The following is a 27,967-nucleotide window of genomic DNA, read 5'->3' as shown; positions in this document are numbered from 1 at the left end:
CCCAACCACACCCACTATTTAACCATTTAGATATAAAAATAAAAAATAAGAAAACCACCCAACCCACTAGACACAGGGTTTACTAAAGAAGGGTAATTTTAAAAGCAAGTCTCTGAGGTCAGTGTGTAATTGTACCATTGGGACTATGTGATCTGAGACAAAAATAATCCACTGGGTATCTGGTCAAGAAGGAGAGGATGGCAGCCTGAAGTGAGGGAAGAGTGGCTTACATGGGATTGACCAGGCAGCAAAAGACCAGGCAAAACTACTTGCTGGCACCAGGACTAATATTTATGTAGCATACTGCAAGTTATTCTGTGCTGGGATCATTAGAGCTGCTGTTCAGATCACAGTCTCCCTTGGTCTGTGCCAGGCAGGCACTGGGTACTTCCTGGAAATTTAATGGTCTTCCGCAGAAGTACAGATAAGATTTGATGTATATTTATATATTAACCTGCTCATGAGGAAAATTTCTGGTTTGGTCTGGAGCTTAGGGTGCTGATGTTTTTTAACAGTTCTCCATTTTCAAACCTCTGCTTCAGGTACTTTATGTCTTCTCCAAAGGGTTTATGGGAATGTAAGTCATGCCCTTCCTTTCCGTGAAATAACAGAGGATGTTTTCACCCCTATAAACATCAGTTCCTTTGTTTGCAGTTCCTTCTCGGTTAAAAGTGACAGCAGTAAGTTATGTAGGCCATTCACATAATGTATTTCACCAGTATTTCCTCTGGTGAGTTTTAAATGAAGAAGTGAGCCTGGTAAATACCCGAATATCGCTGCTGTCTGCTAGCCTTGAAGAGTACAGTACAGGGGCTAGGAGGACTACACCACAGTGCTTTGTTTTGTTTATCATTCTGGCAGAGACAGTGGCAGCCCCCATCATGTGGAAATAATGATGCTAATTGTCATACTGGGGCAAAGCACCAACTGTTTGCAGAGGACCATGATTTTCCTGGCTCCAGAGGTGGCTTGGTGACACCAAGCAGACTTTCATCTCTGTCATTCCTAAGACTGAGTTACTTTCACAATATCCCAGATAAAAGCACCATAAAAATGAGTTTTACTGTGGAAGAAGTTAAGTGTAAGAGGAGGGAGGACTCCTGTACATTGACACCAATGGCTGGGGATATAGAGCTGTACCTGAATTGATACCACTTGTGTTTCCACTCCAAGATTTCCCCAGCCATCAACTCTTCAATGTTTCGCCACAGTCCAGTATTTTCCCTTCTCAAACCACTGTCTGTGCACAAAAGGATTTATTTTTAATCAGAGGCCAGTGCTGGTTGCAGGGGTCTTTACTTTGTGACCTTCAATTCTTTTTCTAGGAGGAGATAGTGGGTTTCAGTACCTTTTTGCTGTGGCTGTTTGTGGGTCAGCCCTTCCCAGAACAGATGCCACTGATTCAGGAGGGCTTGCTGTCTCCCCTTTATTTAAGTGCTGGTTACACGGCTCTGCCAGGATCCATTGCAGTCATAAACCACACTCAAGGGATGAGCAATTTAGGGTTTGGAGTCATGGTAAACCAGCCCTGGAGACCTCATGCAATTGTTTTTCATCCCTCTTACACCCACAGTTCTGCTAGATTAGAGTTACTACACAACCCAGGACTTTCTGACTTGAATTTGAGTTGGGAAAGACACACAAAACAAAGGAATTTGTGTTGTAAATTAGATTTCTCAGATTTCAGTGATTTGTCCTGGAAATGTGGCTCAATAAATGCAGTCCTAAAAACATTTCACAAGTTCAAATTCTTCTGATGCTATTAACTTCCTCAATGTGGCAGGTACAGTGATTGTAGGAGGTAAGGTTAATTTTAAATCATCTGTGGTATGACTTGGGACACAGGGAAACATTAAACCTACAAAATGAGTATTAACTTAGAAACCCTTCCCTGATCTTAGAGATCTATGTGAGAAGACTGTATTCTAGGCTTAAATTGTTTTCTGCCCCTTCATGCCCCAGCACAAGTCCAACAGTTTATATGCTGCCTCTTGGTGCAGCTCAGGTCAGTGGAACAGCACCCAAATACTTTTCCATGTGCATTGTGATCACCCACAATCCAAACCAAAAACTGTAATTCAGAGCTCAGTCAATCGGTGTGATCTAAAAATAACAGGATTGAAACCAGTAAATGATGGTTTCTTAGGTTTGCCCGCCTGTGTTGGAGCCAGGGGGTTGTATTCTCAGCCAGTTCCCTGCAACCATCAGAAGTCACCTAAGAAAAGAGCAGGGGAGGTGAGAGTTCATTCACATTCCCAGGACTTCAGGTGCTCAGGCTTTGAGAAAATTGCTAAATGTCCTGAGATACCTGGAGAGAGAAAGATCTGGCAACACTGTTAGCCCTGTTTACCACACAAACCAGAACCTCTAATTTCTCTTATATATCTTTTCCTAGAAAAACTGGCTGCTTGCGGCTTGGATGAGTGGACTCTTCGATGGGTAAAAAACTGGATGAATGGCTGGGCCCAGAGAGTTGTGGTGAGTGGAGTTAAACCCAATTGGCAGCCGGTCACTAGCAGTGTTCCTCAGGACTCAGTTTTGGGACCAGTCCTGTTTAACATATTTATTGATGACCTGGGTGTGGGAATCAAGTGCACTCTCAGTAAATTTGCAGATGACACTAAGTTGGGTGGGAGTGTTGATCTGCTCAAGGGTAAGAAGGCTCTACAGAGAGACCTGGACAGTTTCAATCAATGGGTGATTGACAATTGCATGACGTTCAATAAGGCAAAGTGCCAGGTTCTGCACTTGGGTCACAACAACCCCAGGCAGCACTACAGGCTTGAGGAGTGGCTGGAGAGCTGGCCAGCAGTAAAGGACTTGGGGGTGCTGTTTGACAGGTGGCTAAATATGAGCCAGCAGTGTGCCCAGGTGGCCAGGAAGATCAATGGTATCTTGGCCTGTATCAGAAATAGTGTGGCCAGCAGGACTAGGGAAGTGATCATCCCCCTGTGTTCAGCACTGGTGAGGCTGCACCTTGAGTACTGTGTTCAGTTCTGGGCCCCTAACTTTAAAAAGGATATTGAGGTGCTGGAGTGTGTCCAGCAAAGGGCAACAAGGCTCATGAAAGGCCTAGAAAACCTGTCTTATGAGGATGACTCTCTACAACTACCTGAAAGGAGGTTGTAGTGAGGTGGGGGCCTGTCTCATCTACTGTACCCACAGTGAGAGGACCAGACGAAATGGCCTTAAGCTGAGACAGGGGAGATTCAGATTAGATATTAGAAAAAAAAATTTTTCACTTTTAGGGTGGTCAGGCACCTATTGGAATAGATTGCCCCGGGAGGTGGTGGAATCACCATGCCTGGAGGTATTGAAGAGGTGTCTGGATCTGGCGCTGGGTGATGTGGTTTAGCAGTTTAAGGTTGCAGTGATAGTGCTGGGTTGGTAGTTGGAGTTGATGATCTTAAAGGTCTCTTCCAACCTTGATGATTCTATGACTCTGTGATCAGTGGACATTAGAGATGCACAGGTGCAGTTCCGCAAGGCAGGGAGTTCTTGAGCACTTCAAAGAGCCTCTTCCTTAGTGCTGCTGCCTTTGGCCACGTTTCACGCTTCACGTTTTGGGCTGCTGCTATAATCAATTTCTTAATTAATCAAAAGCTCTACAGGACACAATAGCACCTGCTCAGCATGCCAAGGAGACACAGGTATTCTGGGACAGAGGAGCCAGGGACTCTACTGCCTTGCCTTGCCTTGGCTAATCTGTTTACCCCACAGTCAGCTGCAGAAACCACATCTCTCTCCATCTCTATTTCCTTGCTGGGCATCTCTAGCAAGCATGAGGGATTTACTCAGTGGGGCTTCCAGAAGGCAGCTGATAATTTTTATCTCTTTATTTCACATCTCAATCTGTGTATGAAGAGCATGCCACACTTGGCAGCAGCTGTATGAGACTTGTTGATTCAGGAAGTTCTTCTCCTCCTTTTTGCAAGTTGAAAAAACCACACTAGGGGCTTTTCAGCCTGGAAATGCTGGTCAAGCAAGGAGCTCTGCAAACTCCACTTAGCAGGTCTTCCCCCAAAGTGGTTGTTGATCAGTAAGAGGGCAGCTGGCTGGCTCAGGTAAACTCCCCTGAGGCTGGGAGAGCAGCGAGGCCAGCTCCCAAGAGCAGCTCTACTCCACTACTCCAAGTGGAGTAGACAGTGCCAGCCTCACCCTGCCTCCCTGCAGCCAGCACCAGCCCCGTGCAGGGGAGTTTGCTGCTGAGAGTGACAATTCTGCATGTGCCTGACAGCACCTGTTGCCATGGCAATGCATATTTGAGCCTGAGCCGAGCTGCATCTTTCCTGAAGTTGTGAATTGAGCTTAGCTTTATTTATTTAAAACCAGTGATAGAAAGAGAAGAGACACATTACAAATCCCCTTGCGCAGGCCGTAGCCAAATGAGTCAGAGGCACTGCAGGCTTTAATCAGCCCACCTGACGTCAAACCTCTCCATCAGAGGAAAGCGCCGCCTGGAAATGTCAACATGCCCAAATGGAAAGGCCAGAAGGTAAATCTTTTCCTGTGCTCACTCACCGAGTAGGAAAGAACAATTAAAATTCAGCCAGTTCCCTAAACACATCTTAATAGCAATCTGATTGAATGTTTTTCTCCTCCTGGTCCTTTCCTATCCCTGCTGGTAGCTGCCTGGGGTCAAGGCCTATTGGTTTGAAGTATCTTTCTAATGTAGCATCAAACCCCAGATCCTGCAAGAACAAGGTGTTACCACCAGCATCAAAAAAGGGCTCTGCAGGAAAACTTTGTCACTAAGCTCTCCTACAAACACTCAGCTAACCATGTCATGGTAGTGGTTTCCAGTTTCACACATGTGAATGCCCAGGGGCAAAAAGAGCAACTTAGTTTGGGCCTATGTCACTTGCCAACCAAAAGTTGGGATGAGGAAAAAAGCAACAGAAATGAGACAATTTTTTTTGCCAGAGGTGTCAGCCACCTGTGGGCGGGCCATCGCCAACCCTGATAGGTGCACCACAGCAACAGGAAATGGTCATGGCAGATGCATGAGTCAGATGCATGACCTACTGGGAAGAAAAACGCTCCTGAATCCTTTCTAAGAGAACTCAAACTTTGTGCCCCTGTGATACAGACAAGGTGAGAAGGAGCCCCTGGCTTTGAATACAAAAATCCTGTTCTTGAGTGTATATCTTAAGTTAGGTGTGCAAAGGGGAGAGGCGTCAGCCGAGAACACATATAGCTTTATCTGCCTCTTTGAGGAACATCAAGCTAGGAAGCCTAGGGACACCATCCATTCCAAGCCCACTGGTGTCTGCCAGGGGTAACAAAAGGACACATGCAGACATCAGGGAAAACAAGCACACAGAGAAGGAGAAAGGAAGGAAGAATATAAATGCAAACCACACTGCTTAAAAGCAGGGCGGCATTCCAGTTCCTCCAAAGTGCTCCCCACACCCAGCACTGTACAGCAGCCAACCTGGTGGGCTTCTGATCTTCCCAAATCACTTAACACTTCTCCCTCTTTTATTTTTGTCCTAAATGTGTTTTGCTTTGGTGGCTGATCCTGGCAAGGTGCCTGAGACATTACACTGGGGTTGCTTTTCTCTAGGGTATATCTATAATGAAGGTTTCCTCCACCATGTTTCTCTTTTCCCTGTAGTGAAAGTCTGTAATTACCACTGAGGGGTGAGGCAGACGGCACTGAAACAATGTCATTTGAACGGGGGTGAGACATGCCTGAATTCTGGGTTGTGCTTTTCTCTTTGCAGGACTGCTTGTGGATCCAGACCTTGCTTTTAACCCTTGACAGTTCAGGGTATGTTGTCCCCTTAATTCCCCTGACTGACTTGTGTGCCCCAGATCTGCTTGGTTCTGACCAAGGCAGATTCTGTTGGATGTAGCCAAGATGTGAGTGTCCAGCTTCTCCACCATGCTTGAGGGATCAAGTGGCACAAATCTGCAGAGAGTGCCCTGTAGTCATCATGTGGGTAACTGGGGGTTTGGAGTTGACTCCATATGGCACATACAGTGTGTCAGAGCAAAGCTATTGCCATCTCCTTGCCCCAACTCATCCGGTTCTGTTCCAGCAGCTCTTCAGCTTCCTCCAGTACCAAAGCTATCTACTTCCCACTCCTTGATGCAAGGTACCTTCTTGGGGTGAAAGTCAGTCAAACAGTGTGCAGTTCTACTCTTCATGCTTCCTAGGGAAAGGTTTGAGTGGTAGAAAATGGATAAGAGAAATGAGACAATACAGCCCCCTCAGAATGACTGTTCAGCTTGTCTCCAGCCCTGTGAAGGCTGCCTAGCTCCCTTTTGGAAGTAGAGTAAATAAAAAGTGGTGCATGGGAAGAAGAGGAAGCCACCCTCCTCTGCTGTCCTGCAGCTTCCCATTCACCTGAGCTTCCTGAAGGGGAGTAATTTGCAGTGTCTTCAAATGCTAACAAACTGCCCTCATACTGAAGTTACAATTCCCTCAGTCACCCTGAAAGGTATCTGATTCTCCAGGGAGATTGCCAGTCTGTACTCTTTCTGAAGTGTAGAGCAGTGAGGGGAGACTGTGTGTGACAAGGCAAAGAACCATTCTTACTCTGCCATGAAGAAGTGAAGGAGTTACAAAGAGATTTTTCCCCCTGTATCAGTTACTTTCAAAGTGGTGAGTTTTCAGATCTCATGTTATAGTACTGTATCCATTTACTGTTTTGGGGCTTTGCTTTCCGACATAGCTAATCCTGCCACAGGCAGCTCAGCCACATTCCCAGGAGACTAAAGGGGTTCCATGGAGGGATATTGGTAGGATCTGGTGTCTTGTATTCAAGGCTTTCCTTTCCCTTAGGTCTTGCATTCCCCCCTTACCTGCCTGTCACTCACTCCTTGTTTGCAAGGCTGATTTAGAGCTATTCAAGGGCCCCCAGTTCACCCCAGAAAGAATAATAATTGCAGTGCTGAGCTCTGCAGCCTCCCTTTCATTCCCCTCATAGCATTAGGGTGCTCACTGAAACCATAGTATTCATGGTTTGCCCTATGCAAATGTGCAATTAATATGCTTTTCACTTTCCCCTCCACTTCCCAAGCAAGACGGGGGGGAAAAGCACAAGTTGTGGTACATATTTCCTTATCACATGGACACATGTGTGTCTGCACTTCTCTGCAGTGCTCCAGCATGGCTCGCACCTACCTGTACTTGGTGGTCACTGAAGAAATGTGTCTGCTTGCAGGCAGACATTTAATTTGGTGTTCTGTGTAGCTGCCCACAAAGCAACAGGCAGAATACAATTCAGTCCCTCTTTCAGCTGTGGCAGCAGACTTATGAACACTCTGGTTTCACAGGTTTTAGCAGGGAGCTGCAACAGGTGTGATTTCCATGCTGGGTTCCCTCTCTGTCCTACTGCTGCTTACTGGTGGTGGGAGCAGGTGTGCTGGGTACCTGCCTGGGAGAGCACACAGGAAGAGGAAGGAAAGCAGCTGAAGGTGACTGGATGGAGAAGTGTGTGTGAGAGAGTTTAAACCAGCCACTGGAAGGAAATCAAAAGGGAGACAGATATCCTGGATGAGGCGGGGCTGTGGAGCAGAGGGCAGAGAAAGGCTTCAGGGACTACAAGTCCTTCCTCAAAAGTTACCTTTTGCTAGAGGATATTTTGCTGTATCCCTCCTCCCATCTTGACTTTTCCCTGGTTTTTTAATTGTACCCATAAAAACCTAGAAGAAATCACAGCCCAAGGGCTGGATATGTAACTGCTTGCGTCATCTCACATGATCTGACTCCTAAGAGCCTGTCTGGGGACTGCAGTGCTGCATCTTCAAACTAGGATGAAAGTCCCATTTCCATCCTCACCTTGCTCTCAGTGGGCCTTCACAAGCAGAGGGGACCTACAACGCAGCAGTTGCTCCCTCTGTCTGTGTTGCACGAAACAGTGACAAAACCACACCAAAGCAATATATGATGAAATAATCAAATCCAGAGAAAAGACAAAGTGAAATAAAGGCAGAACTGTTACAAAGAGCTGCTGAAGGGCCAAAGTATGGAACCTGCATGGCTTCAGAAAGCCTTTGTGGCTAGGAAGACAGCTTGTGTCAGAAACCAGATATTCCATCCATATGAACACCAACACCAGAAAAATAAACAGGAGAAATGGTATCTTTCGCCAGACTTGAAGTAGAAGCTTGGCTGTGGTGGGAGTCCAGAGGAGCCAGCCTGACCCCCAGAGCAAGCTGTTCTAACAGCATGAATCATTCCCATACCAGCTGTCCAGGCTGCAATCACCAGGCAGATGACCCGTCCCGTAACAACAGAGCCTGCATGCCACAGACTAAAAATCACCAACATCTCACCCTACATTCCTCAAGAAACACTCATCCTCAAGAGTCTGTGAAATCTCCTGGCACAGTCTGGTGTGGGGAAGCCAAAAGCTTCAACTTGACAGGCTACAGAATGGCCTGGATTGCTGTCCATGTGTTCAAGCCCAGGGACTGCTTACCTTGTCTTGCATGTCTTGCTCACAATGGTGCAGGGTGAAGGCAAAGCAAATGCAAAGTGGTGTGATGAGGGACTTGTGATTCTCTCTCCATAGGCATAAAGGCAGGCTGTGGGAGCAGGACCAGGCAGGACAGAGCACAGGAGAGTGGGATCTCTTTCTTATGATAATTGGGATGATGATTTGCTTCTCAGCAGTGATAAAGCGATCTTGGTCGTACATGTGCATTTGCAGTATCAAATGTTTTGAGGCTGGGAAGGCTTACTGTTGTCAGTGTGACTTGTTCGATCCGAACATATTTGGTTGCTATTTCAGTCTTCTGCTATAATCAGATTACAAGTAAATCTAAGTAAAAATTCAGAGAAAATGGAGCTGAAAAGGAATTTGAATCATCATGTCATTCAGGCCATGCCCCAAGGTTGGTTCCTGATCCACCATACCTGTGTCCCAAGAGATGGCTGCAGAACCTGCTTTTAAAGATGCTCTGGTGAGGGTAACACTGCCACTTCCCGGGCACTCACCTGTTACCATTTGTCCCTTCCAGTGTGGCAATAGAGAGTATTTCTTGCCTTCCTATTTCCTGCAGCTCTTTGAATGCCTAAAGACTATTGGCATGAAAATCGTCTGTTTAGACCAAAGCAGCCCAATTCCCTCAGTCCTTTTTTGGGGTTCACTTTTTCTCCCATCAATGCCACTGCCCTTCTCTGGACCCGGCCCAGTTAGGCCCCATCTTGCCCGAGGAGTGGCACCTCAGAGAGACATGGTATCTTGGCTCACACCACATCCTGCACTGGTCTTTTGCAGAGTGGAAGGGGAAATTCACATCCTAAAGGTTTTGTAGGAGGATTCCTGCATCTGTATCCACACATGGCATTTTGCCTTCTTCACAGCCATGAGATGCTGTTAACCCTGTTCAAGTGTCGGAAGTACTACAGTTGCCAAGCCTCTGCTGCAACAGTGCCGCTCAGCCTGTCCTTTTCCCCGTCACTGTGGACACTCACAGCCAGCTGCAGCAGCATGTCTGAGTTTTTCTGAATTGTGATCACCTCCCCTCACCCATCAACGGTTTATCTGTCCCCAGGTCTCTTCTGGAGCACAAAACTGCTTGCCTGCAGAAATACCTCTCCTTTTTGGCTCCAGGGGGTCAGCAGCAACACTCTCTGACTACCGAGGTAACATTTGCATTGCCTTTAATGAACTGCACTCGTGTCTGACATGGGCAGTGTCTGTTTCAAAGCCCTACAAAAGTGCTAGGGATGTGGGTCCCTGTCAGAGCTCTCCAAGATGGGACAGAGCAATAGGGAAATGGGAGATTCATTATGATTCTTCCTTGCCTGCAGAGGTGCAGCAGTGATAGGCAGAGGTGCTGCATCTGGGCAGTTATGCTCGGTACTAAAAGTATTGAATAGAAGCAGGGTTTCATTTTAATCTTCAGAATGGATTTCACAATCCCTGTCTGAATGTGCCAAAGCATTTTCCCTTCAGAGCACAGACAAACAAGTGAGGTTTACTTTGCTTGACCTTTTCTGATGACACTGCCACCCATGCTGTGCAAACTCTCGCTGATATGGTCTGAGCTTCCTCAGCCTGAGGATAAATACAGCATGTGTCCTGAGAAGAGGCTTCCTTGTGTTAGCTTGGTCAAGGCACTGAACCAGAAACTCTTGGTTTCACCAGTGAGTCCTTGCAGCTCGAGAAGCAATATCCGTGTTTGGTTAGTGGTGGGAGGTGAAGCTGCACCTGCTGTGGCTCTGCCCATGCTCCATGACCCTGGGCTGTCACTCCATTGCTAGGGCAGGGCTTTGTCTCTCTACCCCTCGCAGCTGAGAACCCTGCTGACTGGGATGTTAAAGGAAAGACATCATTCCTCTTCCTTGGAGATGGGTTTGGTTCTTGCTGAAGGGTCTGGACATATTTCTTCTCCTTATATTACAGTGGCAAAGGTTTTTGTGTTCTGCTCTTTAAACCCACTGGCATCCACGCTGACAAAGAGGTTTCTTTACCATTAAGGAAGGAGGAACAGCATTATTTTCTCAGCACAACTCCATCCTGGCTGAATTTATGTCTCTGACCTTTTACCCAAAGGCTCTTTACACTTGACTGAAACATAAGGTAAAAGTAAATGTAACTGAAAGAGTCCATTGTGTGTGCAAGTATAAAGGCTTTTGTGTGCAGGATGCAGCTGCTTGTGCAATGAGTAGCCAAGGAGCACCTTGGGTTGTGCTGTTAGTCTTGACATCCATGGGGAATGTGGAGGAAGAGCCTGGATGGATGAAAACCCAGTGTCTGGTTCAAGCACAGGCTCCAGCCAGCCTCAAATCAGCACTTCTCTACCAGGACCCTCACTGCTGGCAACTTTCAGGCAGGTTCCCTCCTGGAGAGATGCACAAGTGTGTTTGGTTTTTTTTCTCCATATGACTGTGACCAAGAAAAGCCTCTGCTGGGAGCTGGAACTCCAGTCCATTCTCTTTGGGGCCATGAACACAGGGAGAGATTAATAAAACATCAGGGCTTCTTCAAAAGGATTATTATAAGTGGTTTTCCTGAGTGTTGGTTGGAGTAATGATCAGAGAGGACAGGGATCCATAATCCTATTTATCTGAAACCATATAATCTTCCGGAAGCTCTTTAATGGTGCCCAACTTTAATTACAGAGCAGCCACATGGGCTGCTACAGCCAGGACTACCTGCAAGCCCGCTAAGGGGAGCGGAGGCAAGGAGACCTCCCTGCCGGCTGCCTTTCGGGCCCCGACCCCGCGGAATGCCCATCTTTCCCGGCGCTGCTCTCCAAGGGATGCAGAGGAGCGGCCGGTCGGCTGCTGAAAGGAGGGTTTGTTCAGTTCGTCGAACTGACACGGCTCTGCCAGGGACCAGCAGCGCCCTCGGGTCCCTACGCCGTCCCGGGAGGGACGCGGGCGCCCCGAGGAGCTCCAGGAAGCCGCGGGCTTCGCTTCCCGGCGGTGCGGGGGCTGCCCGGGAGGCGGGGGCGCTGCCTCGGGGGGTGTCTGCGAGGGAAGTCCCGCCCCGGCGGCTCCCGGAGCGCGGCAGGGGCGGGCCGCGGCCGGCCCCTCGGCAGCGGGGCACTGACAGCCGCCCCGAGCGGCATCGCTCGCCGCTCCGCTCCCGTCCCGGCTGGCGGGTCGCTGCCCCGCGCCCGCCGCCCATGGGCCGCCGCCGCCGGGGGGCGGGCGGGACCGTGCGGCCGCAGTGAGCCCGGGCGGCCGAGCGCGGGGGGCGGCCGAGCCCCCGCGCCGCGGGCACCATGGACAGTATCCTGGAGCCCTTCCCTGCCGAGCGGCTCTTCCCCGCCGCCGGCACCGGCTTCCTCGACTTCAGCGACTTCAGCGAGGCGGACTTCCTCAGCAATGTGGTAAGGGACCGCCGGCAGCACCCCCGCCCCGGCGGGCCGGCCCCGGCAGCGGGGACGAGACGTGCCGCCGGGCTCGCCCCGCCTGCCACGGGGTCCTGGCCCTGGATGCGGGGTGTCCGGGGCTGCAGGTACCCGAGTGCTCCCCTGGACCCCCTTCGCCCGGGGAGACCCCACCGGGGAATCCCATTTTTTTTCTACACTGCGGGTTTTTGAGCCTAATGGCTGGGGAGAAGCGTGCGGTGCCAGGCGGAGCGTGTACAACCTGCCTTGGGTCGGCTCGGGCAGCACCGGAGGCACGGCCGGGTGCCGTCGGGAGAGCTTTGAGCTCAGCGCCTCTGCTCTTCTTTGACTGTAACTTTTCCTCAGAGTGACATTTGGGAGATGAAGCATCTCCTGCTTGGCGTTAAGGCTGGGCTGATTTACTTTGGAGAGAAGGGTGAGAGGGAAGAGTGACTTGGGAGGAAAATGTGTTGCCAGTCTCAAGAAACCAAAGGGGCATTGTTCACCTCTAGGGAAACCGTCCAGCCTCTCCCAAGAGTCAGGCAAGTCCTCAGTCCAGCGGCTCTCCCTGAGCAGCGTGCACAGGCTCTTCGCTGCACAGCCCGAGCTTTCTGTGGGAGTTTGTGCTGCGGATCCTGCAGCCCCTCTGCCAGGCAGCACTCAGCCATGAGGCAGAAGGGGCAAGGGCCCCACCCTAGAGGTGGTTTAGAGGGAAGGCATCATCCTGGGCATGCAGGGATTCCACTGGCCTCTCAGCGGCTGCAGCCGTGGGACTGTGCCTGCCCTGGACAGAGAGATCTGAGCTATGGCTTGTAACTCCCCTGTCACAATACTGGCACCTCCCACATTCCCAATGTAGCACTGTGGGGACTCCTTGCAATAGGAACAGAGGACAGGGAGAGGATGAATCCACTGATGAATCTACTCCTGCTTTCCTACGCAAAAAATATCTAAAACCTTTTTTGCTGCCTCCTTTGTGAAGGAGAGAGTAGAGATGCAGAATTTGCATAAATGTTAAATGCACTGCACTTGGTGTGCAGAGGCACACTGGATCTGGGAAAGAGATTATGTAGGCAGCTCCATCTCTCAGAAATCTCGCCAGCTCCTAATTTCCAAGATACCATTCTGCCTCAAGGACTGACTCCATTGGGCTCTGTGGGACGCAGCAGAGTCCTGGTGCGTTCAGGCAGACCTTCCAATGGCACATCATCCCAAGACCGAGTGCTCGCTCGCACTGCAAGGCCTTGCCTTCTTATATCTGAGAGACCTCTCATTAGGAGTCTTGTGCTTTCCCTAATTGCACATACATCCAGTGTGGATGAAGCTATGCTGATAAGAAGTGCTTTATGGCAAGACCATTTATTCCCTTACTGAAATGAAAATAGTATGTATTGGCACCAGCCCTTTTACCCAGCTGTAACATGGGCTGCAGTCAGAAGTCAGGGAACCCCTAACCAGTATAGGTGGTACCTCTTTATAGTTAAACACAACTTCTGCCTGCAAGCAGACCCTGTGAAAAAGAAGGTTTTGTGTAAGAGTGCCATCTGGTGCCACCTGCCAGGACAGTGTGTTTAAAGTGTGTGGTGGCCGTGGGCAGGTTGGGTCTGTCCCGCCTCATTTAAATAGCCTTTCTGCTTGGAGAGCTGCTTCTGGAAGTAGCTTGCCCTTGTCTTCTCCTTAACTAGATTGCAGTGACTCAGGCATCGTTGTGCTCAGCTGACAGTAGAATGAATTTTTTTAAAATTTTTTTTGTGTGTGTGTGTGGATTTTTTTTCCCAACTGCCAGCACCACAAACTTCTGCTGGAGTGCAAGAGTCAAGCTGAACTTGCTGCAGATGATAAATATAAGAGATTCTGTAGCCACTTCTCGCCTACCAAATCTGTTGGTGATACAAGAACCAAAATATAATACATCGCCCTCTTTGTTCTCACTCTGCATGACAACGGGGTGAGGGTGGGGGAAGGAATACACTTAGATTTTCTTACTAAATCCAGCAAATCTCCTGGGATCTTGAGATGTGTGGAGAAGTTCTTTTTACATAGAACTGTGCAAAGCATCACTGCACAATAGCCCACAAAGTTACCAGTGCCTTTGCTTCAACGATGGGCAAACTTTTCTATATGTTGTTCAGCAGACATTTCTCTTAAAGCAGGCCAGGACTTTTGGCCATAAATTGTGAAACTTTTCCTGAGGATGATTTCCTTTGTTCAGAAAGGAAGCAGAAAGAGAAGATGGATGAATATTACTGCAGAGGCTGTGCTCCTTTTCAGAAAGAATTACATGTCTCTAAACTACTCCTCTTTTGTCAGTCTTGGCACTCCTAATGAGTCATCTTGGTCTTTAAAAAATGGTTCTCTGTATTGTTCATCTAAAGTTGTGACAAAGAATTAATGAAGGCACATCTGTAGATGTATCTTCAAAAAGGTCTGTGTGCTTGCAGCAGAAAAAAAAAATAAGTGTGGGGGCTGCTTCAGAGAGACCTATCCAGTTTGTAGGAATAGGTTGGCAGAAACCTCATGAAACTCAGCAAGGACAAATCCCAATTCCTGCCTTTGGGATGGATGGGTGTACTGACCCACCAGGGGTCATGGGGCACTGCTGTGCCCTGGTAGCAAAGGCAGCTGGGAGCAGGAGGGCAATGGTAGATAGACAGAGGGAAGTGATTATCCCTCTTTTCTTGACAATCATAAGACTGTATCTGAAATACAGTGTCCGGTTTTGGACTGACTGGTACCAGAAAAATAAAGCTGAGTGCATCAAGGGGATTGTCACAAAGATAACTGGGGGCTGGAGAACTTCTCCTGTGAGGAGTGGCTGAGGGAGTTGGACTTGTTAGCTGGAGGAGAGGCAGCTCCAGGAGGACCTAGCAGAAGCCTACCTGCACTGGTGAGGAAGTTGAGCTCCCACCCAACCTGCATGAGGTTATGATTATATGATGGGGTTTGGGTTTTTTTTTTTTAAATCTTAAGGAGAGTGGTGTCTGCTTGGTAATTGGAAGGGAAACCTCCAAGGAACACAAAATGTCTTTCTTCATTTAGCTTCTGCTAGCCAGACTTAAATAGGATGGCTAATAGCACTGTCAGTCCCCTTTTGCTCAGGAGGCCACATACTGCTCTTGAACTTAGGCAGCTTTGCTCATCTTTGTCTACCAGAAGGACCTACCATATGAAGCTAATCCTTCATGCAGTGCCTGTTTATCAATTTCACCTGTTTGTGTCCTGCCCAGTCCAGCATTTCTGGTAATTTCTGAGAGCACTCATCTATTCGCTTACAGTCTATTACAGCTGCACTCAGAGAGCTCTTACTTTCTCTTTCAGCTCCTATCAGCGCTGTGAAACTCTTCAAAAGACTTAATCTGTTGAGTCAGATTCACCACTGTGCTTCACTAGGTTTGTGGCACTCTGGTGTCAGAACGAAGCCAGAATAAAGCAGCCAAACAGGAGTCACGTGTTTCTTTTTAACCCAGTACCCCAGTGGGTTTGTTTCTTCCCTCTGTTTCTGTGTTTTATAGTACAAAAAACACCTTCAAAGATGACTTTAGATATTTATGTAAACACAGCTTTATTTTGACTCTACGCTTTTCGAAGCATATACTTTACCTCCTTCTAAAAGAAAGACATCAAGACAAGAAAATAGCCTGCATGCTAGCTGAGGTCTCCACTGTTAGAAGCTGCAGAATGGCAGTTCAGGCTGTCTGAGGAGTGCTAACCCACTACCTCTGGGGAATGCACAGTAACATGCTCTTTCAGTGTGTTATCCTATATGACCAAGCAATGTGACAAGTGGCATTTTCTGGAGCCTATGGGGGGACAGCAGAATAGGAGAAGAACTGCTTGTCTCTGTGGGTTTGCTCCTTGAGTGCAAACTGGTTGTTGTGCTTACTGTATGCTCTTTCCTTCAATATTGACCCAGCCTGCAGAAAGGAAAGTGGCAGGACTGTATGTAGTGAGCAGGCTGAGAGCAGTGCTGGTGCAACTCATAAGGGAATCTTCCTCTGAAGATGAAGAGAGGCTATTTCACCATGGATGACTGCCACTCTTATAAGAAGCCTGTACACACTTCTATTCCTCTTATGAATACTACAGGGACATAAATAGCGCTTAAGTGGTGCTTAGGTCTTGGACTGACCTTTGGTCTGAGTGAGTTTCATGCTCTGTATGCTCCTCACCATCTTGGTGCACACTGAGGACAAAGAACTCAGGCAGATTTGATCACCCACTTCTTAGCCCTTCCAGTTGCTAGACACGGTAGCTCTGCTGTAATGGGAGGCTGGCTCTCTGGAACTGATGGTAGTCTCTCATGGGGACACATGCAGCAAGCATTTTGGCCCTCTGTTCCTATGCCTTGTAAAATTTATTCAGTAACACACCTGTGGTTAGTTAGCCAAGTACTGGGAATGGAAAGGCTGTTTTCTTTAAATTTTGCTTGGAACTGGTCAGTTAGATTCCTGGAGGATCTGGAGCATAGATACAGAGAGATTTGGTGGGGCCATCAAACCTGGCCTGATGGAGATGAATCCTAAAATAATAGTTCCCAGATCTTCCTATTTCATTAGTCTCTTTGGATCCATCTTGTGGTTCCTCCACTTCATGTCCCTGCTGCTCCTTACTGTCTCATGGTGGGACTTAGGCCTGCAGAATTGCTAGCAGCAGGATGAAACCAGAACTGTACACAGCAGTCCATGGGTCTCTGAGCATCATCACCGCAGGGTCACCACCAGTAAACATGTTTCCATTTTGGTAATGAAGAGAGGGAGAGACTTGAATTTCATTTGGAAGACTAGGTCAATACTTTCTCCAGAGACTGTGGATCATTCATGTGTCCTACCTGCCAGGAAAATGATAAATATTTGGGATAGTCTTCCAAAATAAAACATTCATCTGTTGGACAACGGCCTGCACGTGCTGGAATCCACTGTCCTACACGCTCAGCCAAAGTGGGAGAACCCTTTGACTGTGCTGGTAGGCCAGAGCCAGGAGGTTGCAACTCAGAGCAGGACTGCAGGAAGGCATGTGTCCAAAAGAGGGTTAAACAGTGGAGCCAGAGCCATCAGTCTTAGTGGGGAGAAACAGGAAGGACTTTGGTGAAGTGCTTGGAGAGTAAACAAAGGGAGCATTTGGCAGGAGGTGGAAGTACATCTGTGCATACAGTCCACTCCCACTGAGGAAGGGTGTCAGGAGTACCAGCTGGGAGATGCTGTATTGCTCAGACCATGTCTGCCAGGTGATCCCCATCCCCTGGCAGCCATTCAGTGCCACCACCCCTTTCAGAGAGGAGGAAACCTGAGGCCTCATTCATACAGATGAGACTGCAGAAAACCTCTGAGAAAACCCATTGAACCTCCTCCTGTACCAGTACAAATGCCTAAGCATGGTGGGTCTGCAGCTTTTGAATCCCATGAGATGTGTTGGGTTCATCAATGCAAAGTGTCTTCTGCTGCCTGGGAGCTCATCCGGTACTGCACTGGTCCCATCCCATGCTGCGCTGGTCTCATCCAGTGCTGTGCTGGTCCCATCTGGTGCTGCACTGGTCTTGCTGAAGCCTGCAATGGAGCTGTCTCTGGTATAGAGAAGGAAACTGGGAAAGAAAAGCGTTTTTCTGAAGCAGCCACTTAAAGGGGAATTTAGAAGTAGGGATTTCATAGCCACAGGTGTAGCTGCACTGTTCAAAATAAAGCCAGGCTGACACCTCTGTGATACACTCCTATATTTCCTCTGAGAAAGATCTACTCCTGTGCTTGCTCCTTTTTTTGTCAGTACTTCCCTGTAGGTTTTAAGACTGTAGTATTTAATTAGCATTTGGTAATTACTTGTTTCCTATTTAAAGAATTCTCAGTGTTAAAGGAAGCAAAGAAAGAGGCTTAACTCTCCGGAGTTGTCTTTGTCCACATGGCAGGTCCTCTTTTCACAACCACAGACAGGGTTGTGCTTGATACAAAGATATGATTCTCGAGACCAGCTTGTACCAATGCATTCCAAGGAAGGGATGAATCAACCCACTAAAGCCTGTGTGTCCTTGTACTGTTGTGCAGTCCACTGCAAGAAACCAGATGGTTCACAAAAGCCATTTGGTGACTCTCCTTGCTGCAGAGTTACAGGGAAGCAGATAGGGCACCTGCAATGGAGCTGTGCCTAAGAAATGGCCGAAAGCTGTTTCATTGGCTGGGAGATTTCCTGGGGAAATTCCAGGCATGTGCTGCAAGGTCAAGTGCAGTCACCTACACTTCACAGGCAACATTGTGGCCAGCATTGTTCTTCAGGAGAAGTGTCTGTTGGAGGAGCCAAGTGTGTTAGTCCTCACTTCCAAGCCAATCTCAGTCCTGGGATTACTAACCCCACCAATCCCCATTTTCTGCTGGGGTCTGTATTCTCTTTACACGTCTGAAGTGCTGGGACTTCATGTCTTCACATGGGAGATGAGGACTGATAATAAAGGTGGAACCAAAGCCATGTTTCTCAGCTGAGCCCTGTGCTGGCACTGTCTCTGTCCCGCTGCAGCAGGTGACTTCTTGTGCTTGCAATGTTTGGTATCCTCTGACTGAAATTACGAATCGTGTTTTCAAGATGGCATTAGGACAGGGTGGGTGCTTGCATGAAGCCCTTCTCTTACTTTTTCCTGTCTTTGGAGCTCAACTTGTGTTGTAAGATGTTAGGTATTTTCTTGGGTTGGTGCCTGAATGTTTCGCAACGTCCCTCAGAGCAGAAATAGCTGAAAGGTTGGGAAGAGCCAAGGGCATGGCCAGAGTGGCAAGGGACTGCAGGTATCATACTGAAAGACAGGCTGTGTCTTTCAACCCAGTTGCTTCCCATGTCTGCCATACAGTGTTTACAGCTATCTAACTTATTCCCAGCTGCTCAAGAAAAATTTTTTTCTGCTTTCCTGTAGGGTCACACCATTTAAAGTTTTCGTTTCCTGTAGTTCCTTGAACACTCCAGCCTTATCCTCTCACTCACCCCCTTTCTGACTTCTTTACCCATCTTCTTTTCTCTTTCTTTGCGTATCTCCTTTACTCTTATTTTCTTAAATGCTTCCAGGGCTATCTGCCTTTGAAATCATGAGGAGCTGCTCTGGTTTGGTTACTGTCCAAGTGATAGATGCTTGACACTGATCTTGACATGTCGTTTAGCCAGAACAAGGTCTCATGAAGGTTGGAACTGCACATATCCACGCACTGTTTCACTCCTATATTTCTTGTCCTATTTTATCTTATCATTTTTTAAGACTGCAAAAATTCCCTGTACAGTACTGTGCAAGGCTATTCTCCCTGAAATTAGTATGTAATTTAAAACAGTACTGGGGTAATTAGTCCCATCTCTAGCACTCAAAGGTGATGGCTTATGTGAGGTCATTCGTTACGATCATGGTCCATCCTGTTCCAGAGGAAATTTACTCCTGACTACCTCAGAAAAGTTTCTTTTGGCTTCTTTACACTGTGACTTTGTCTTGATTAGGAAAAATGTTTGCTTAGGTCAGTCTGGCTGACCCGATTAGCAAAGCCTGCTCAAAATGCAGTTAGCATTTTTCCTAGAATAGATGCAAAACATAACACCTTCAGCTCAGCAATCTGTGTCAGGAGTTCCCCTGCAACTGGAATGTCAGGGCTCCCTTGGGAGGCTGGAGGAGAACTACAACTTGGGCCTGGCATCAAGCATTTTACAGAGGAGGGAGCTGGATACTACATTGGTTTTGGACAGTCATATTGGATTGTCAGCATCCCTCCTGCAGGTGAGCTTTCTCTGATGTCCAAACAACTTCCCCCATGCTGAGCTCCCCGCCAGTGTCATGGCTTCTCCTCTTGATGGCAGGGCACATCCAGAGGGAAGCACTGCAGATCAAAAATAACACATCTCTGCTGTTCGAGGTGCAGGGAGTCTACCATGAGAACCTGCTCCTGTGTCTGCAATATTTGCAGTCCTCTCACTCCTGTGAGAAGAGCTTTCCCCTCAAGAAGAGGTAGCTGAGGCAGAGGGAGACCAGGATGACAAAGAGGACCCAGGTCTAGAGCCTCAGTAGTTAATTTTTGCATGTCATGACAGCTTAATGTTAAATTAGTCCAGTAAACTCATGACAGTTGAAGGAAGGAGCTGGGCAAGTACTTTTGGCTGAGCTCACTGCTGCCCTGGGGGAGGAACTGCAAGCCAGGCAGCTCAGGGAGGAGGAAACCAGCTCTGACATTTGTAAAGACTGTTGATGGAAGGTTTCTTTCAAAGACTTTTCAGTCTTTCGATCTGGGAGCTCTTTGCTCGGGGAGTGCTGGAAATCTGGCTCTTCTTTCCAAGCAAATGTGGCAAACTCTGAGAGTTGACGAGGTGCTGTTGAGCCACAAATACTGAATTACCAGTTGAATGACGTTGGGTTTGTTTTTGTTGTGTTTTTTTCTCTCTTTATGATCAGTAGTGCAGTGAGGTTGTCAGGAATGGGAGAACTGTATCGTAGTCCTGGCTCTGCCAGTTACTCAGTGTGTGATCCTCAGGGCATCACTTCCAGCGATGCAGCTTTCGCTTGCTATAAAAAACTACATGTTCTTACTGACATGGGGCAGTGTCATCAATAGGTGAAGCAGATCAATGAAAAGTTAGACCGGGATGGGGTTTCGCTAGTAAATATCTTCCAGGAAAAGTTCAAAGGAGCTATTACCTTACTTCCCTGGTTAGAGTCTCTTTGAAGGTCTTTGTAGCTATATATGATATTAGCAACATTTTCAGTTTGGCTGATCTATTCTACACTGATCTCCCAGCTCCTTCACCCCTCTCCCGTTCCTTGTCCCTGTGGACTGCATGTGTCTGATTTTGACCTCAGATACTTCAAACTAATCCAGGGTAATCTTTCTGTGTCAATCTGAGTGACTGTGTTGGTCAGCATTAGGATTTAAACTAAAGTACTTGGCCCATGCTGTTGCTGGCCTGACCTCTTTGGGCCTTACTAAAAACCAAACAATTTGTGCTTTATATAAATCCAGTGAATGAGCTGTACTCATACCTCATCCTCCACTGCACAACCAGATCCTGGCTCAGTCACAAAACCTAACTTCTCCCTGGGTTTGATACAACTTGCTGAGAGCATTCTGTTACATTTCTGCCCAAAACTGCTGCATGGTCAGGCCTGGGCTGAGTTCCCAGGCTCCCAGACTATGTCTCCCCTGGTTTGTAAATGAGAAGGAGGTAACAAGCTAAAAATACCAGAGTGTCATGGCTTTATCAGTCCCCTAGCAGGGCGTTCAAGGCCCATGTCATCCCTCCTGCTTCTCAGCGCATCATTTTGTACTTTCCCTTTCTTTGGAGGTGCCTTTTTCTCGCAGTAAGTCTGCCAGACTTGTTGTAAAGTTAGGATCATCATCATCCATTGGGAAGAGTGATACAGAGGTTGCTTTTCCATTCTCTGATGCTTCTCCTGCTCTTCAGGTTTTGTCAAATATAGTTGGCAGCAGTCCAGCAGCTGGATTAGCAGTAAGTAATGAGTAAATGGCCTGCAGCCCTTTTTCAGACCTGGCAAAGCACACACTTTTCACTTTTTCCTTACATGTCTTTGAGTCCTGTTTTTATCATTCTGAGAGAGAGCTGAGTAGCAGCACATGCTGCTCTGGTCAATGCTGGGGACAGAACAGAGGGTGCTGCGCTCCTTTCTTTGTCACTAATTAGCGCCAGGGTGGTAGGTAGAGGCTGCTAGTGAGGACAGCAAAACTCCCCTTGTAACTGCAGCCACAGCGAGCAGTCAGTGGCAGCTGCAAGCAGCTGGGGTGTGAGTTGCAGCAGAGCAGGAGCAATGCTGATTTCTTAATTTTCCTACATGCTTCAGGCTCCAGGGGAGCAGCCCTGGCAGCCTCCTCCTTTGTGGCCAGGAGCTGAAGTCCCAGGTGAGATGAAGGCATACGTTACTATGTCAAGCCCAGCAGCTACATAGTGTGATGAGGTCACAGCCTCGATATCTACAAGTAAGTGACAGAGACCCGTGTCCAGACCAGTTGCCCATCCACCGGTCTCAGATGCCTTTCTGACATTTGATGAAATTGAATTACATAGAGTTGTCAGAGGATTTTTTTTTTTTTTTATTTTGGGAAAGGGAAGAGGGAAGGAGGCCAGAAGGGATGGAGAATAGGGAAAGAAAGAGGAAAGAAAAAGCGAAGACAAGAGAGAGGTAGCTATGCAGTTAGCATTTCTGAGCCATCTGGACCTGTTGGCATGGCCCCAGCTGGACAGGCTTGCAGGTTTATCCACAGCATGATGTAATCTCCATTGTCCAGCATTTGATTTTTCTCCTTGTGCTGGATGGCCTCGTATCTAGTGCATGTCTGGAGCGGGCATTTTGATTTCCTGTTGCTATTTGTGGACTTTTCCTGGCCGATCCTCAAGAGCACTCGGGCGGTTTGCATTCCTCAAGCAGAAGCAGCAATGCCACCCCGCCGGCGGGAGCGGAGGCCAGCTGCAGCCAGCCTGCCAGCCAGGGAGAGGCAGCTCCGCACAGGCAACCAGCTGTGCTTTGCACCGTGCTGCAGCTGGAGAGAGGGTGACACCTCTGCCTACTGCTTGGGCTGCTGCAGCTGAGCTCAGGAGTCTGCTCAGCCTTCAACACCAGCACAGAGAGGGCTGGCAGGACCACCATTCCTGGATGCTTGTGGGCTTCCCTGCCCGACTGGGCCTTGCAGCAGAACAGGAAGAAAGAGAAATTTATTTGACCCAAGACCTATTCCTCCCATTGGTAGATGTGAGTAAAAAGCAACAGATAATATCAGTCTCTCTCCCTTGCAATTGCCAGCACTAAAGAGCACCAGGACTCTCAGCTGCCCTGTGAAGCAGGTGGGCTTCTCAGCACATGGGAAGGACATGATCTGACACTGCCATATGCCCACTCTTGGTAGTAGAAGGCCTGTGGTCCCCTTCCCTCTATCACTATGTGCCATTTCCAGGAGGTAGTGCAGTCTAGTGGGAAGAATTCAGACTCGGGTTCTCTCTATGATCTGTGAGAGACAGCCATGCCTCACCGAGACCAGCCATCTCTTTTTTTCTTGAGTCCTTCCCAGCGCATGAAATGAAGGTTTGCATGTCCACCTCTGTAAGAGTACACTGTTTGAATGTCTTTAAGTTACAGGAGGTATTCAGTCGTAAAGCAGCCTTCATCACTACATAAACTCAATCTGTGTAGGTGCAAACAGTTGAGCCGTAGGTCCCCTCCTGCCTTTAGAATCAGGACAATTCCCAAGCTCCTGTATGGCTGGGAAAAACTGAGATGCTTGGAGGATGAAGATGGGGTTTCTCTACAGCGTACCACTGCTGCAAGCAAATCTCAAATCCAGAGATACGAGGGGCCTGCTTCAGGCTATGCCATTTCTCTCCCTCACATCATGCCCACATGCCTCCCTTAGCTTTGTTTCCTCCACAGGCTTGGGAATGGGGAAGTTGAGTGCAGTGACCCTTAGGGAGCAAAATTATTTTCAGCAGAGAATCCTACTGCCTGGCTCAGAAGTTGTCCTGGTTGCACCCAAAGGGAGCAGGGCTCTGCTTTCATAATACCCCAGGGACTGCCTGTCCACCAGTGATGGACTCCCTGGAACCACAGAGCTGAGCTTTTCCACCCAACTCAGCTCTGCTGAGTGCAAGAGTAGCTCTGGAAAACGATGGCCTCATTTTAAACCAATTGGCAAAACTCTTGCATCTCTGCTGGGAGTGGGCCAGGGATTCTGAGTCACTGCTTGAGTGGGTTGTGGCCAAGGTAGTCTTACCCAAGATATTAAGTGAGAGAGGAGAGATACACCCAGGAGTGCCAGCAGAAGGAGAAATAGTCATGACCACAATTAATAATAATATAATGATGAAAAGATTCAGAAATGCACTGCCCACTCAAAAAATGAAGTTTGAGGACAATTCAAATGCTGTAAAGAAAAGAGAAGAGAGGAAAGAGTCGAGAAAGACCGCCAAAGCCTGCATGTCAGCTGCAACGCAAGGAGTCCCGTCCAGCTGGCCAGGGTTCAAAGAGCTCCTATTGTCCAACAGCATTTCCAACACACCATTCAAAACTTTCAGAAAACGAACCCAAGATGCAGGGTGAGATTTATCACACAATGAAGGCAAGCCAAATGTGTGCACCATTTCAGAGAGAAGAGACAAGAAGGCAGCAAAAGAGGAGCACAGCAGGGGAGAATCAGGGAGCAGAGGCATGAGGGAAGAGGTTGGCATGAGAATGCCTGCTGCTATAAGCATCCAGGCAGGAACAGAGGGCTGGCTGCATCTGTGCTGGGAGACACACTGGGCACTTGTGAAGGGTTTCATCTATATGGAAAACACCATACTTGGGAAAATTCACTTAGTGTTGGGGTTAAGGGACAGAAAGGGATGTTCTCACTGATGCTTCTTCTCTTTTGTTGCACATAAAACCATGATGGACACTGTTACGTTATCCACATGATGGATAGTTATTGTTGCTTCTGGTCCTGGATTATATACCTACAAAATAAGGCCATGTCTGAAAGGATGTCCAGAAACCAAACCACTGTAGATTTTATCTTGATTTTCTAAGGCTCGCACTTTGCACTGGCTACCACAGCAGGGCTGTAACTTCTTTTGCCACAGGAATCACTCACTTCCCCCTGTGAATTGATTACATTAAAATCGAGGAATTAACTACACAGAAAGATAATTTAATCTTTGAATCTGCTGCTAACGTGGAGTTACGTGACCACCACTTGCCATCATTAAATAAGTCCTCAAGTTTTCCCTGCCTGCAATATGACCAATGCTGTTTCTGCTGTCTGTAGAATAACCTGGCAGGGTGGCCATGCCATACCACACTCCACAAATTAAATGGTGAGTTGGATTTGTTCTCACGAAGATCTCTGGTAGTAAGGACTTTTTTATCTAAGAGCAAAAAGCCTGAGAAAACACTTTGGACACTTAAGCTAGAGAGTTCCTCTTTGCAATGACTCATATGTTTGGTGACTGTATTTAGCTTCTACAACAGTTGATTTGGTTGTGTTTTTTTTAAGGGGTGGATTTATCTGGAGGCATTAAACTGAGATCAGTTGCACATGATGAGTTTGAAGCAGGAGACATGAATGCAGCTCCTGCACTCAGCACTGTAAGGAACCATATTGGAGTACCAGACTGGTTCCTCTAGGTCCTAAAACCCATGAAACTGTGCATCATCTCCTTGTGCTGCTCCAGGGACATCCAGAAAATGGATTCATAAATCCACCAGCTTCTGCAGACACCACTCCAATGCTGGGATGCAGATGTCTGCTTGATCTCAGACACAGGAACTTTCACGGCAGGAATTCAGGGCATAATAGGTTTCCTGTCTTCAAAGGAACTTGGGATCTTTTCTTCTCAGAAGCTTGAGTGCATGATACCATGCATCTCCACATTTCTACTTCTTCTGAACAGCTACAGGGCACTTGGCTGCTGGGCCTCATCATGAAGAAGTCCAGCTTGAAGAGGGCATAGCTCGAGAGCCAGGTGTTGTGAAAGGGTTTTCACAGACTTCCTTTCTCCTTCAGCAGTGATTTTCATCCCATGGTTGAAGTGACTGCCTGATCTCTGACCAGTCAGATATCCATCCTCATCTTTGGAAATAAAGGGCTTTGACCCCCTGGTTCACCAACATCACACCAACATCTACCCCAGGATGGTGTTAATCCAGGATGCCCCAGTAGTGACAAATGGTCTTAGAGGTGCTACTGCCCTTTGTGGGCTAGGAAGGGTTTCCCCATTCTCCAGAGACTCTGGTTTCTGCAGCTCCACTGCTATGGTGAAAATGATACCCTCAGCATTGAAGCTGAAGTTTAATTTCCTATCTACTGCTCAGGGCACAGATTTTCCACTGGGATGTTGGCAGCAGGTCAGAAATCTGCATTCCAAGTTGAATTGCTTTGAAAACTGTCCTGGGGCGGGACCCCATTCAGTCTGCTGCTTGCAAAACCCAGCCTGGCCACTGAAGAGAGTTCCAGCTCTTGCCCTCTCAAGATTTTGCATGAAAATCCCTCACATCCTTGAGTCACAAATCAGCTAGTCCATACTTAGTTGCTCTGTAATTGCCCTTTACAAAGGCCCAAGGAATGAAAGCCACCAGTAATGTTTGGTATTAGCTGCATGCCTCAGCTTTTGGACTTGAATAGAGTACAACTATCTTCCTCTTCCAAGTCCTGCTTTTCTTTATGGGTCTACAGGGACCTGCCAGGGGACAAAATGTGAATTATCTCTGATTTTGCTCTCTGAGCACTGAAGAGAAACAGTTTCAATTAAACAAATGAAAATGATTGTAAAGATAATACAGACCTTTCCTCCTTTTGTGGTTATCTCCCAAAGAAGATTTCCTCTATCTCCCAGTGTGCCTTTCTTGATTTCCTGCAAGATGCAGAAAGAAGGCTCATAATGGTATGAGGCTGACAGGCTGTCTAAGAGCAGAGATCTGCCAACTCTGGCAACTCCATACTGGGCAGGGCCAGAAGCTTCCAAGAAAGATGGAGGCAATAGTGGAGTGGCATTTATTCTAACTTATTTTTGTTATTGAATACAAATGTTCCCATCCCACTGACTGGTGCTCAGCTTGAGCAGTTGCACCTCTCTAATTTGTTTTCAATTGTATTGAACATTCATTCTGCATTTCATGTCTTTTGGTGATACTGTGACCCAGCTTCACGTCAGCATGGCAGGATTGTTCACAGAGAGTCATGCAGAGTAAACCAGTCTTTTCTTTCATTTGCCCCGTCTGCTGCCTTTCATTGCACCACACATCCCTCACCATTAAGCAGAATTGTTCTGCAAACTGCTCAGGCAGACATGCCACACAGAATTAAATCCATGTAGGCTTTTCCAGGGTAGATTTGCCTCTAGATTTGCAAGGCTGGGCCAGAGATGCATCCCTAGGTTGTGCAGGGATGCTGCACGCCTACAGGCATGGCTATGGACACCCAGTTGTGTTCTTGCTGCTGTGCCTCTGTGGTGACTGAGAAGGGATGGATGTGTTTGGGCTCTGCAAAGGGCACACCTGGATGAAGGTGGATCAGGATAACATAGCAGATAGGGCCTTCCCAAAACTGATGGATTCTATTTTCACACATACGGACATAAAGTTCACATGAACTTCCTCCCCAAGACACTCTAGCAGGTAAAAGCCCCTCATCATGGTGTGGAGTTAGGGTGTCACTGAGAGCCTGCTGCAAATGCAGCTGAGGCTGCCATGTTAACACAAAGCACCAATTTGGCCAAGAGAGCAGAGATGACAATACAGCTTCTCTCTCCAGAAGCTACTGCTTGTGTGAAGTCTCTGCCCGGAAACTGTACTGACCTTGGCTTGGGAAGGAGCAAAGAAGAGGAAGAGACCCCTGCCAGCTTGCCCAGGGGTACCTGTATTCCCACAGAGAACAGCTCCTACGCATCTCTGTTTGAACACAGCCCAGCTGCCACCATGATGGCTCAGAAATAAAAGCGACTTTGTTCTGCACCAAGCAGGTGTCTTCAGTTCTCCAAGTTCAAGAAAGCCTTGAAGGACAAACTTTTTATTTACCTTTCACAGACTCCTAGAAATACATCCCAAATCTTCTGCCAAATGAGGGCTAAGAGCAGCTGATCTAAATGTTTCATCCCAAGAGGGTTGTGTCCGCTTCTGCGCATGGTTTAAGTCCTGCTCTAATTTTTTTTTAATCAGTCAGCTGCAAGGCAGTTGTAAGCCAAAGGAAATTTGGGATGTTCATTGTGTATGTAGCATACAGACAGTAAAAGCACTCTGAAAAGCGGAGGCATTCCTAATTATCCTCCATGGTGCTGCTGCTCTGGGAGGAGGGGTGCTCCTGTCTCTGCAGATTCAGCAAGTCTCATGCAATAAGCAAACTATGTACTGTAGCTGCTTCCCACTCCAGGCCAGTGGAGCCGATTTTGCCACGGGGTGGCTGCCATTTCCCCCTCCTCCCTATAGCACGTGCATACCTGCCCTGCACTGTGGCACCCGCAGGTGATTGGAGGGCACACAGATGGCCACGACACTATGGCCACACTGCAGTGCCACTTGCCTTTAGATTCACGTCGGCCTGCGTTCTGCCTTGCTTCAGTCATTCCTCTTGCAGGGCACTCCCAATCTCTCCCACATCACCACTGCCAATGCCGACTGCTAATCCTGTTTATGCTGAACACTAGAGCCAGATGTGGGGACTGCAGCAGCACTCAAAGTGCATCCACTTGA

General features: G+C 47.8%; 1 protein-coding gene across 5 annotated transcripts in view; it reads left to right on the top strand.

The window, feature by feature from the left end:
• Positions 1-27,967, top strand: part of CREB3L1 (cAMP responsive element binding protein 3 like 1) — a 63,477-nt gene that overhangs the window by 6,986 nt on the left and 28,524 nt on the right. For 3 of the 5 annotated variants that reach the window (XM_032691234.1, XM_032691233.1, XM_032691228.1), the window contains exon 2: positions 2,396-2,478. In XM_032691234.1, coding sequence (XP_032547125.1) covers positions 2,456-2,478 — 23 coding nt within the window. In that variant the 5' untranslated portion in view covers positions 2,396-2,455. Of the gene's footprint in view, positions 1-2,395; positions 2,479-11,658; positions 11,800-27,967 lie in introns of those variants that run through there. The other 2 variants (XM_032691227.1, XM_032691226.1) reach the window with 1 other exon arrangement.

Source organism: Chiroxiphia lanceolata, chromosome 6, assembly GCF_009829145.1.
Source record: "Chiroxiphia lanceolata isolate bChiLan1 chromosome 6, bChiLan1.pri, whole genome shotgun sequence".
In the NCBI taxonomy this organism is placed as follows: Eukaryota; Metazoa; Chordata; class Aves; order Passeriformes; family Pipridae; genus Chiroxiphia; species Chiroxiphia lanceolata.
The sequence above is the reverse complement of the archived record's forward strand: the minus strand, read 5'-3'. Positions and strand labels throughout refer to the sequence as shown.